This window comes from Poecilia latipinna, unplaced genomic scaffold (genome assembly GCF_001443285.1).
Source record: "Poecilia latipinna isolate Pla-1442-1.1 unplaced genomic scaffold, P_latipinna-1.0 Scaffold22, whole genome shotgun sequence".
NCBI classification, from domain to species: domain Eukaryota; kingdom Metazoa; phylum Chordata; class Actinopteri; order Cyprinodontiformes; family Poeciliidae; genus Poecilia; species Poecilia latipinna.
The window spans coordinates 738,975-751,896 of NW_015112638.1; the positions used below are offsets into that span (position 1 = coordinate 738,975).

The following is a 12,922-nucleotide window of genomic DNA, read 5'->3' on the forward strand; positions in this document are numbered from 1 at the left end:
CCCTAATCCAACCCACCCTCCAACCCCAATCAGATCCATCCTTCCAACCCTAATCCAACCCACCCTCCAACCCCAATCAGATCCATCCTTCCAACCCTAATCCAACCCTCCAACCCCAATCAGAACCATCCTTGTTGTTAGTCCTAACCTTGTGGCTATTCCTCTATTTATCTCATAATCTGTTTTGACCTTAAAGTTTAGCTATGTAAGCTGTTCTACATACATTTCTAATACTCTTTGGTTGGGATTTTGGCATTGATTGAATATTTTCACTCCTCATTTACAGTTCTTATATTTGCATTTTGCAGGCTTTTGTTTTATTCTGCCTCTTCTGCATTTGACTTCAAATACTATTTTCACTATAAACTCAGCTTCCACCATTCACATTGCATTTTCACAGCAAATGCAATTTTTTCTAGTTCCTTCCCATTTTTAAAGTAGAGAAGTGAGAGATACCAGTGGCGCAGCATTTTGCAAAAAAAAAAACAAACAAAAAAAACAAAAAAAAAAACCACCAAAAACGACACACATTTCCAGGTATTTTTTAATATACTGTCATAAGAGTTTGCATTGGAAGTCAGGAGTAAATGGTGCTTAAATCTGCATCCTACTACAACATGTGATCAGAAACAGGACAAACAGTCACGGCCCGAGTTTTTTGCCAAATCCGATCTCGAGTAGCGACAGTTTCAGTTTAATCACATCCTGCCAAGCATTCCAGCTTGAAGTTCTGATTAAAAAGGTTTTAAAATCAAAGATGCTGAGATATTCTTTTCATGTGGATGAAAAGAATATCTCAGTGGCAGTGCAATTTGGCAGTGCAATTTGGATTATTTTTTACTGACATAAATGCCAATGCCCTGTTGAACGATGCTAGAAGGTGACATCAGATGTTTACCCTGTATTAACAGTCAAGATGCTCTGTTTTAAACATGTTTATTGCTAATGTGAACCCTTTGCATCTTGTATTTCTTATATTGTTTTCATGCTTTCTTCAGTTTGACAGCACAACTGCATGAACTTACTTTTTTTACAAGCTAAAAAGTCAATGTATTTTATTGGGATTCCATGTCACAGATTAACATAAAGTGGTGCATTTTTTGAAGTAAGAGGAAAAATCCACTTTCTGCAAGAGCCAAGTGGCAAAAATGTTAGTTTTTAATGGGAAAAGATGGTAAAGATATAACCCAAAAGCCTGCTGCTTATTAATCACATAAAATCCCAAGTTTACACATTTAAATGTAGTAAAGTTACGATATTAATACTTTTGCAAAGCACAACAGGAAGTTTCCAGTCTGATTTGGTTGTTTTATGGCCAAACCTCACCCAGATCATATTTTGGACCCTTTTTGGCTAATTGTTCAGCTGTAGGCAGGACGAAGAGTCTCTAATAAAAGACTTGTGCTTCCATTCGGTGGCAGTGAATCACCGCTGTCACTTGAGTCCCAAAGCTTTTACAACAGCACCATATCTAGATGCATAAGTACAGTCACATGAAAACGTTTGGGAATCCGACAGCCTCCATAATACATGCTAAATTTCCAAGTAGCATCTTCAAACTGGGGTGATCTCTAAAGAAAAAAATGGTGATTTAGTTGTACAAAAGACATGAAAATACCTTTAAATTCATGTAACAGCTTGATATCAGTTACTTCACTGCAAAAAAACAATGTCTTAAAAATTTTTTTGTCTATTTTATGGTGCAAATATCTCAGTACACTTGAAATAAGTCAAAACTAACTTACAAGTAAATTCTCAGCAACATATGGAGATTGTTTTAAGTAAATAATTCCTGAATATTGATGGAAAAAAGAGTTCCACTTGTAGATTATTCCGGAATCAACGGGCAATGCGCCGTTACTTAGCAACCCCAGCCAAGCCCAGCCCGTTACCTAGCAACCCAGTTCTAGTTCCACTGGCAGATTATTTCACTAATAAGAGATAATGCCATATTGTACACGGCCAAAACAAACTTGAGTTTTAAAAATCAAAACTTTTAAAACTGATTTTCAAACTTTTCCAAAAACATGTCCAAGTTTTTTTTCTAGAATATTTGTGATTAATGTCACAATTTCAGAATTTTTTTCAGCAAATGTTTGACTCTTGAAACTCAGAAATTTCAATGTTTTTTCCAAGGAAATTTCTGAAATCCAGCTCAAACTTATTTTTTTCCTCACAAATTTTCAACTTATGAAACTCTGAAATTTCCCCGTTTTTTTTTTTCTAAAAAATGTCTGACATTAATCTAAACTTTTATTTATTTTTTTTAGCTTTTTGGTAAAACTTAACTCCTTTTTATTTCCTATTGGCCCTAATGTGCTGTCGTACTTTAAGGATGCGATAAAAGCTTCTATCTTTAACTTTCCCTCAGTTGTTTGTGAATCACAATACGAGTCCATCATTGTTGCAAAACTGGAAAACTGCAGACTAGTCAGCTACTTTGTGTACAGTCTGTGTAGTTCTTCCTACCAATATGGCGCCTGGCGGTTGCATGATGCCATCTTATGAAGCATCATGCAACCGCTTGTTATAACTTATAACTTACTTTTATAAGTAAGTTGCACCTTTGAAAGCCAAAATGAGAAGGCGTTCCCAAACTTTTTCATATGCCTGCACACACATAGATATATTTATATATAGAAGTATTATTTGTTTTATAGCAGGGAGAATACATTCAGTGCAAACCAACTGTCCCTCTGGTTATCAACGTGTCCCTCAGATTTCCTGTCAAGGCAGCATAAAAGGAGAAATTATGGCTCTTATTGTGGAATGTACCGTTCTAATCTAAAAAGCCGACGTTCAGTAATAGTTTGTGGTTTTTACACTGCAGAGAGGAGATGGCTGTGCTCTCCAGGAACCGAGCAGTTCATTAAAATACTTAAAAGGGTAATGCGCAATAACAGTTAAGTTAGACAAGTGATGCAGACTGTAAGGTAGAAATCGGTGCCCAGAAACTCGTGGCGACCAGCTGAAGGAGTGCCGTAGTTCTCAGATTTATTCCTCCAGACAGACTAAACTCAGCCGGAGTGAAGAGCAACAAAGTCGGAGCAGGAAATGGAAAAACGAAAAGCCTAACGGTTCGTTAAGTGGAAGACGTCTCTGTTCTGTGTCCTCAGAATGGACTAAAAGAGATGCAACTTAAACTCCTGAAGATCTGGAAATGAGAGGGAAGACAGAAGAGGAAAGAAGAGCATTAAGAGGGGAAAAATAGAAAAAGAGCTTATTATAGCTAACGACACAGATTTTAGATTGGGAATATCAGAAAATGGACCCAGAGAAATGAGATTTACCATTCTTCACTACAGTAATAATAATAATAAAAAAAAAAAAACAGCTAATGATCGAGAGAAGAAAATGCATAAGTATTTAAGCAATTGTAACTATAATTAAATGCTTTTATAGTTTGTTTGACACTATTAAATGTGGAAACTATGACATTTAAATTTTAATTCTTTATGGCAAAAAGCCCACATAACTATTTTAGTTTTTAAGCATTTTCAGGGTTTCCCTCAGTGTATTATCAGCCTGGCGGGCCACCAGGCTTCACTTGTGCCCCCACCAGGCTTAGCATTGTTAATTTATCTTTTCTTATTATTATTGCCTTTTTTAAGACTTTATAGTTGGTATTAGGCATTGATCTTCCAGTCTTCCAAAAATGCATAACTATCTAGTAATATTTTCAATTTCCTGTCAACTTTAAACATTTTTTAAGTCAAAAACATGGCGGCCACTGGACGAATGACTGTGCTGGCGCTCTGAGCATCGAGGTTAAAAGGTTTTCGGGAGGAAACTCTGATTTTATTTTCTTATGTCGCAGCAGATTGAGAAATAATTTTCTACATTTAGGCAATAGAAACAAGGCGATTGGTCAGCAGACTTTAAATTATTTCATGATGAACTATAGCACAGGAAATATTAAACAATGAAAACCAAACTGAAAGAATTACAAATAATTTTAACATATAATTGTTTTAGTTAATTTACACTTTTATGGTATATATTTTGTATTGACACAAATATTGCTACATTTTTACAGCTGAAACTTATGTAAGCCTATTGTGTCCCTTAAAAACAACAAAAAATTATATTTTAAAGAAAAAATGTGGAAACAATATTTTTTTTAATTTTTAATGAATGCTATCAGTGACTACAGATAATATAACAATAATTCATGACCTTTCTGAAATTTACCATCTTAAATGTGGGTTTTAATAACAGATCTAAGAATGAATGAAAGTGCATTGATTCTGGTCCATTTTTTATTTTTTGTGCAAAGATTTAAAGTTGATTAATTTTTCCATCCCATGCAAGCAAATTGGCAGATTTATAGTACAAGACAAAATAACTTATCCTTGTGGAAACAACAATAAAAGTTTGAATGGACTTCAACACAAAAAAAGAAAGAAAAAAAAAGGAAAATGAGCAACAAAATACACAAATTGTATAAACACAGCAAAGGTGAATAAATAATAAATTAAAAAAACAAGAAATGAGAAAAATCAAATATGTTTTGTTTTTAAATCTGTATTAACTCCGTTTATTTTGATGTAAATATAATGAATTAACATCTACAAAACACAATGTTTCAGGATCGGTGCGAACAAACATAAAACCACACGGATATATGGGAATATATTTTAAAAATGCTTTAAATGAAAAGTGTGTATAAAACTGAAACTAAGACCAGCGATGTTCCAGGACTGGGATTAGGATTAAAATCCTGAGTCGTACCGTCCTTTCCGGATATTCCTGGATTGGCAGCAGCGACGGGATGAAACAAAAAAGCTCCAGTCAGATCATCAACCATCACTTATGCATGAAGCACAAAGGGAAAAACATGCAGCAGGCCTAAAAACTTCAAACAGCAAAGCAGTAAACAGGAATCAGAAGAGCTTTCTGTCATTTTGCATCTGCAGACTAAACTCTGCCACCGCGGATTTCTGAGATGATGACAGAAGATGGTAAACGAGTTTGTTTCTTCGGGCAGTGCAGGCATGCCACAGCTAAGCTGGAGCCATATTAGCAGAGTGAAACAAAGAGAGGAAAGAAAAAACATTTCTAGATACAACTGCAGATTTCTGTCTCTCACACTTATCTCCCAAAATATCAAACTAAGATCTGAGGATCAAAGATATTTTTCTGCCTAACACATTTTTCTAAATAAAGTCGATGCTTTCATAAAATACCACAACAATTTATTATTATATTCCAAAAACATTCCCTTTAAAAATGTGTCCGCTCCACACACCATTTTGAGCGGTGTTATATTTTCCCAATAGCTGATCCTGGTGCTGCATTTTCCAAGATAAACCACATAATTACATGAATCATGAAGCCATCCAGCACCCTATCATCTCATTCTACGAATAGATTTAGGGAAAAATGACTGAAATTACTCGTGGACTCATGTCAAAACACCTCTGCAGGTTCTACATGACAGGATTTTAAACTGTCCAGCTTGTTACCAAATTAGCAAAGGATTTACCATTTTATCGCATACAGAATACAGAAGGTAGCATCTATCGGTCATATTTAAATACAAATAAAACCTAAATGTAGTCTGATTTTTATTTGTAAACAAAGTTTAACCAGCTCAAATGTAAGACTTTTTAAGACCATTTTGATTGAAATTTAAGACCTATAACATGTCAAAAATGTACAAAAGAAACAGTTTTAAGGCCTGAAAAACCCAAGCTTTTTTGCACAGAATGAATGTAGCATTGTACAGGTTCACAACAGAAGTGATCCAATGGCAAAGACAAACGATGTCCAGCCAGCTGGTGATAAATTTGCACCATGATAGCTAAGTAGCTAGCTCACCATTTTTTGATAGCTTGCTTTAAAACAAGTGAGCTAACTAGTTTTTCTCCTTCCTTCATTTCCAATGCATCTATAGCTGCTAATACACTTTGCTAGTTAGCAAGGGCGTATTAGCTGCTTGCTACTAGTAGCTTTAATCGCTTCAAATCACAGAACGCAGTGAAGAAGTGACTCCAAGGTTTGCCTGACTGAAAAGTCAGAAGAGATACAAAGACTACATAGAATACCATCCTGCCAGCACAAAGTTTAAGACTTGTGATCAACATATGTAAGGCCAGCTTACCGTTTAAAATAGATTTAAGACATTTTAATGCCTTAACTTTAGATTAATAAATTTAAGACTTTTTAAGGATGTGCAGACTCGGTGGTAAAATAAATTACCAAAAGTCTGAAAGTATTCAGTAATTTCTTGTTATAAAGCATAAAAGTCACTTTTACTACGCATTAATAATCTCACAAAGAAAAATATGGAATAGTGATTTGATGTTAGGAAATTAAATAAATATTCTCTGTGCTCACTCAGCTGCAGTTCCATCTTAAACAAGACGTTTATGCTTTAAATATGAATTAAATATCAGAACATGTAGACTGAGAACCAGGTACTGCACATGCAGCAGCATAAACAAACCAAGCAGCAGCTGCAGACGTGTTTGGAGAAGCACAGCACAGAGACACGCAGACATGCACGCAGCCAGGACTCTTACTTAAATCCCCAGCCTGTTCCCCCCAGGATTATTGCAGCGAGCAGAATTGCACCAGCGACCGAACCGATTATGATATTGGTGCCACTGGGACCTGTGGGAGCGAAGTCAGCCAGAATGAGAGCAGAGCGAGAAAGCAGAGGAGGAAAAATGAGTTTCCTTGGTTTGTGCTGTAATGGAAACCTGGACGATTTCAGATCAAACTGAGGTCTGAAGGAAAAAACGTAGCGCTGCTAGAGGCAAATCCAAAGATAATGTTTACAAAAGATTAAACAGGAACTTGGCTCTGGGGAGAAACTGGAAGTATGCAGAAAGGGTTCTTTTAATTTCCCAGACGTTCCAAGATTTGTCTTGATTTCTAATTTCTGCACACAATTTAACAACAACTGAAAACTTTTATTTTAAAACTAAACAGAAGAGGAACCCAAAGCTTTACTGCTTTACTTACCAATACACACTCAGTATTTCTGTATTTATTTAAACTTTGCTTCATCAACAAGGTGTTTAAAAAGTGAACAAACTGTGACTAAACTCTTAATTTCTAAGAAAATTTACGAGGTCATTTAATTCTTGAAGCCACTGATTTTAAGTTGTATTTTTATCCTTTCAAATAAAAATCCAAAATTTTATGTCAAATTTGTTAATCTACTAAAACTGTAATAAAATAAATATAATCCTTTAGAGTACAACTCTAAAATTTCAATAAACTTTTTCTTTGGGAAGAAAATCTTTAATTAAAATATGTTTATCCTAAAATACAATTTTATTTTAAAAACATTTTTATTCTCTAAAATAAAAAAATAAAACATTTTGCTCCTTTACTGGAAAAAACTAAAGAAAATATATATATTTTTAAGAATAAAAATCTAACTTAAAAGCATTTTCAACCTTAAAATAAATATTAAAAAAAAAAATTCAAAATAAAAATGGAAAAAATATATTTTTATTCTTCAAAATAAAAAGCCAATTTTAAAAACATTACTATCCTTTAAATTATTTTTTTTAAATTCCTTTATAATAAAAATATAAAATAAAAATATTTTATCCCTCAGAAAAATCTAAATTTTTTAAAAATTTTATCCTTCATAAAATAAAACTAAAATAAAAAATATTTTCAGACTTCAGAACAATTTTTTTTTTTTAGAAATCCTTTAAAATAAACATTTTTAATGAAAATCTAAAGTAACACTTTTTAAAACTTAAAAGCATACAGACAGTAAACTGACATTGATTCTAATGATAATATTTTTCCAGGAGATTCAGTTTGTGGCAGGTAAATAAACTAAAACGTCTCCCTGTGTGTTTACCTTTGTTCTTCTCTGGTCCCTCCAGGGGGGTCGGCGTCGGGATTGGGTCGAACACGCTGCAGTCCTTCCCGGTGTAATCGGGATCACAGATGCACTTCACCTCGTTACTGCAGGTCTGAGAGGAAACCGGAGGAAATTTTAGGATGAATTCACGTTTGGGGAGAAATTAATACCAAAGAAGTTAAGTCTGGTTCGGCTGAAACATAGATTTCGGTTCGGTTGAGGTCAATTCTGGTTTGGTTTGAATGCATGTATCACGTCAGACCGGAGACCGCTCTTTAAGCAGGAAGCGAACTACAGCGCAGGGCAATCTGGGTAAATACAACCAAAACAAACTCGTCTGTCTAGCGAACAAAAGATAAATCCTATAACCGCTAAAATGTGACGCTAATCCATTTTTGTTTACATTTTGTGAAGAAGAAAGTTGCGCTCATGTCTTCCTCAAAGGTTTTTGTGTCGTTTCCTTCAGTGGTTCTTGCTGCAGCGCCCCCACAGTCGAGGAGGGGAACAGGTTTTTCAAAACTGCAGCATGAAAACTAACCGCAGCAGCTGAAAATCTAACAAATGTTGCAATTTTGGTCCCCAGTCAAACCGAGTCAGTTTCTTATTTTTTTCATGCAGTTTGTTTATTTACACAAAGACAATGTCCAACATTTTGTTAACCTATTAAAAGCAGATATGTATGGTACCAAGTTATAGAGGGAAAAAAAGCAAATTTCCACCTGAAGCCCTTGGACAGGCTGACTGAAATGAAAAGCCATATTAGTTATTAGTTACTTGTTAGTTACTAGTCAGTAAGCAGACCATCAGGTGTGAAAACACCCTGAAAGCGGGTGGCGTGCCCAGGCGGGGAGGTTACTGGGGTCCATGGGCGTGGTCTCACCCCATGGTGGGAGCAGATGCGTGAGGTTGAGGAGCCGGGGCAGGAGCTGAGGTTAAAGGTCGGCACGGGGAGGCAGCGGCGCTCCAGACACATCATGTTTGGCCCACATGGCGTCCCGTCATCCACGTAGCCCAGATCCAGACCGTCGTCCAGCACCGCATGACCCCCTCTGGAACTCAGACAGTCACAATCAAGCATCCTGGTTCTTAACCTCAACTCTTAATAGCTTTCCTTGCTTCACCTGCAGTCCATGTATCGGTTCTGGTGATGGATCGTCAAACTGGTGAGTCTTCCCTGCAGTTCCCCAAATCTGGGCCTTTCTGTCAGGTTGGTGCAAAGCAGCAGCCCACACAGAACGTCTCTGCATGACGAGAGCAAACACACCGAGACGCTAAACTCCACAGGAAACACGGGAGCTTCCACACTGAAGGGAGAGCTGGGCGACATGGCTAAAAAATACAAACTGGCTTTCTTTTCTTTTCTAAAAAAATAATAATAATATTAATAATAATGACAGAAAATATATTTAAAAAGTGGCTTTTATTTTAACCTTCTGTGACTTAAAAGGATTATTATTGATATTTATTGTAAATAAGACTTTCTCCTAAAAGACTCACCTGTTTAAATAAAGATTAAATAAAATAATAATAAAAAACAATGGCGTATTTGAGCCAAACTGCAAGAATGTTTGTTTAATTATGAGACTATAGTTATAAAATGACCAATTTTACAAAATGAACGTTCTAAAACTACGACGTTGTAAGAGTTATCAAGATCTGACGTGCATAGACTGAATCTGTTCAGTTTGTTCTTTTTTAAGAACAGATTTTTTTTCAAAACAGATTCAGTCGTTAGTTTCAAAGTCCTGTTACTGATAATAAAAAATTTGATAAATTGAAAACATGTATTTATCGCCCAGCCTGTTTTAGTGACGATTTTCTTACTGTTTGTTGCACTGGACCCATCCTTGCCCGCCGGGGTTCGGCCCACAGTTCCCCTTCTCTGTTCCCTCTGAGTTCAGCTTTTCATAACAAAACCTGTCAGCCGAGTCTGAGATACATGAACAAACTCTTTCAGTCAACAGCCAAAAAATATCCAGAGTCACTTTAAAGCCTCATCTTAAAGTATTTTTATTAGGGTTTCAGGTGATAAACAAAAAACAAAGTAGCTCATATTTAAAACTGAAATGTTCAAATGCATTCCACAGGATTGTAACATGATAAAATGTTAGAGGAGATTTAAAGAGTCAGAGCCACTAGGGGGCAGTGTGGCATCAGAAACATTAAAGTCAGACTTACTGTAACCCCACAGAGTTCTGCACTGGCCATCTCTGGTCTTACAGCGGCCACCGTAACACCGACCCTGATGAGACGAGAAGAGACTTTAAAAAGAGAAACAGATGCTTCACTGACCGCCAGAAAACAAACAAACATGCCATCTCACCTGGCCAGCTTCACACGTGTATCCGTCCAGTTTGTGGACGTTGTGAGGACACTGAAGGACACAAATCAGTCAGACTGAGTTTTACATTAATGAATATGCTCACCTGATAAATGTTCTTCCCTCACCTGGCTGGAGTCACCTGTGCAAGTTTCGGGAATGTCACAGTCATTCACGCCATCGCGGCAGGTCACTCCTCTGAGCTCATACTGCAGGACGGAGAAATGAGACACCAGAAAACAGAGGAAGGAATCAGTGAGAGTGAGAGTGAAGGTGACCTATTATGTTTCCTTTAACAGGTTAGCTTATTTCTGTAAAAACATGTTCAATACTTTTCATTGCACAGAATCATTCTTAGACAATAATTCTGTACAGCTCTGAAAAGCAGAAGTGGAGCTTTCTGCACAAACAACAAGAATGCAGCAAGTAGTCTCTAGACGGTGAGTCAAAGACAAAACACTTGTCGTTTCCGGCAGCCATTGCACAGCACATACTATGCCTGTCACAATAACACAAAATAATAATGCAAGAGCACATTCTCAAAGATTAGTAAACTTTAAAATCTACTGAATATTTAACACTGGAACTGGACGACATTTTAAATATCCAACATAAATAAACAAAACAACAAATAAGACTAATCTTGAAGTCTTTATAAAATAAAATTGTCCTCCAAAAAAAGGGCTGGTGGAGACCAAAGCACCAAATTGAAGACTTTTATTCTCCAGTTTTTGGTAAAAAGAGAGAAAAAAGAAATAAACTATAAATCATGCCAATGGAAATTATTGAGTTTGTTTTAATTTATCATGCGATTAATTGATTTACTGACTATTGTGACAGGCCTAGCACATACAGCAGTAAAAACAGCTGACCAAAAGTGCTGCAACTTCACTTGGGTTGCTAGGTAACAATGCAGTACTTGTCGAAATTGACTTAACATTCAGCAGGTTTTTGAAATGGCTCCTTGTCCAGACACCAAAAAACCCCAAAACTTTTGACGTTTTAAGAAGTAGAAACCAAAATGTAAGCATAAAAATGTCCAAAATGTGAATTTTGCATAATAGGTCCTCTTTAAATACAACCACCAGATCACAACTATTGGATCTACTGGATTGTCCTAACAGAGTCCTCAGACATTTGCTACCAGAACTTAGTGCAGCAGAATTTAAGTTCAATATTTAATTCTCCAACTCAGAGAGGCTTTACGACCTTTGCTGAATGTTTGTATAACTTCTCAGACCTGGAAACATTTATAATTAAGTTGGAGATGAAAACCAGCGGAGCTCACCTTGCAGTCCCTGCAGCACAGCCCATTGCTGCACATGGCGTTGTGGGTCAGAGTGCACTTCTTACAGCAATTGGCTCCACTTTGACTACACTCCTAAAGGCCAGACAGACGGTACAAAACATGAAACAAAGTGACAAATCTGAAATCCTTTTCAATGTAACACATTGAGATTATCTACAAGTGGCATTCTTTTGTATAAATACACCACTTTTTTGTTTTTTGTGCCTCTGGTATAAAACAAAAAGGTAGATACGCAACACAAAGAAGCACTTTCAGATAAAGTTATTATTTTATTTAGCAAACTTCATGTGTTCACAGCTGGCATAAAATGCCATGCTTTGCTATTCTCTCTAAAATTACAGCACAAAAAACATCTTGAAGTAGGATTTATTTAGCTTGATATTGCTCTACTGCAATAAATGAATATTTTACATTACGTCAGAGGTACAGGGTTAGTTTATGCTCACCACCAGTGATCCACAGTCACATTCCTCTCCCAGCTCCACATATCCATTCCCACACTCTGGGGGATCTAACAGCTACACAAAAAATAACAGAACAGCATCATGTCTCATTTTCAGACTGCAGTTCAATACTTAATTTAAATACAGCTTAGCAATACCAGTTTTTTTTCCTAATATTTCTGTCTACATACAAGTGTTTAAACTAAGGATGCAAACAATTAATTATTAATTAATAGTTTATTAAATTAAAATGAGTTCCAATCGATTAAAAACATTCACTTAGACTTTCAGTGTTGTAATTTGGCCGCCACCCAACAGAGGGCGCCGCTGATCATTCTTAACCGGAGAATGTCATTTGTTTCTGTATCAAAAATGCACAAAAATGCCGGTGTTCTGTCAGATCAGCCTACAATGTCAGATAGTCCTACGCTTAGCTCAGACATGTATAAGCAGTCATTACCATATGAGTTTATTTAATCAGCAACATAGAATCATGACGTAGATCATCATACACTTTGCTATGAACAGCTGTATGGCAACCTGACTTAGCGGTTAAGTAGGTTAATGAGTTTTACACGGACGTGTGTTGTAGTTGACTGCAGCTGCAGCCAGACCTGCTTTAAATACACTTTGAAACCACGACAACGCATCTATATCTATCTAGTTATCATATTATATGATAATATTAAAAATGTAATGTCTTATTTTCGTCATAACTTGTTGCGTATGCTGAACTGACAACTCCACTGACGGTCGGATTTCTTAATGCGCATGCGCGGGCATGCGTACCAACTGCATGTAGGCCATCCTGACAGCGTAGGGCTATCTGATAGAACACCGGCCGCGGGGCCATTACCGGAAAGAGATGAGAAACGACCCAGAAAGAGTCCGGTGTGGGATGTAAAACGCACTTTATGCGGTTCTGCTTTAAAATGTAAACACTCGAAAAGCTTCTTGTTGCATTTTTTCGGAGCGACGTTTTCACAATCCTTCAAGAGCAAAACTTGTTCTGTATGAAC

General features: G+C 36.4%; 1 protein-coding gene across 4 annotated transcripts in view; it reads right to left on the bottom strand.

Annotated features, from left to right (window-relative positions):
• Nucleotides 1-2,260: 2,260 nt before the first annotated feature.
• Nucleotides 2,261-12,922, bottom strand: part of adam11 (ADAM metallopeptidase domain 11) — a 34,226-nt gene continuing 23,564 nt past the window's right edge. For 2 of the 4 annotated variants that reach the window (XM_015036416.1, XM_015036410.1), the window contains exons 16-27: nucleotides 11,907-11,978; nucleotides 11,440-11,532; nucleotides 10,280-10,360; nucleotides 10,155-10,205; nucleotides 10,010-10,073; nucleotides 9,656-9,761; nucleotides 8,953-9,072; nucleotides 8,712-8,880; nucleotides 7,829-7,943; nucleotides 6,525-6,615; nucleotides 4,732-4,749; nucleotides 2,261-3,154 (exon numbers count right to left, since the gene is read on the bottom strand). In XM_015036416.1, coding sequence (XP_014891902.1) covers nucleotides 3,139-3,154; nucleotides 4,732-4,749; nucleotides 6,525-6,615; nucleotides 7,829-7,943; nucleotides 8,712-8,880; nucleotides 8,953-9,072; nucleotides 9,656-9,761; nucleotides 10,010-10,073; nucleotides 10,155-10,205; nucleotides 10,280-10,360; nucleotides 11,440-11,532; nucleotides 11,907-11,978 — 996 coding nt within the window. In that variant the 3' untranslated portion in view covers nucleotides 2,261-3,138. Of the gene's footprint in view, nucleotides 3,155-4,508; nucleotides 4,750-6,524; nucleotides 6,616-7,828; nucleotides 7,944-8,711; nucleotides 8,881-8,952; nucleotides 9,073-9,655; nucleotides 9,762-10,009; nucleotides 10,074-10,154; nucleotides 10,206-10,279; nucleotides 10,361-11,439; nucleotides 11,533-11,906; nucleotides 11,979-12,922 lie in introns of those variants that run through there. The other 2 variants (XM_015036423.1, XM_015036402.1) reach the window with 2 other exon arrangements.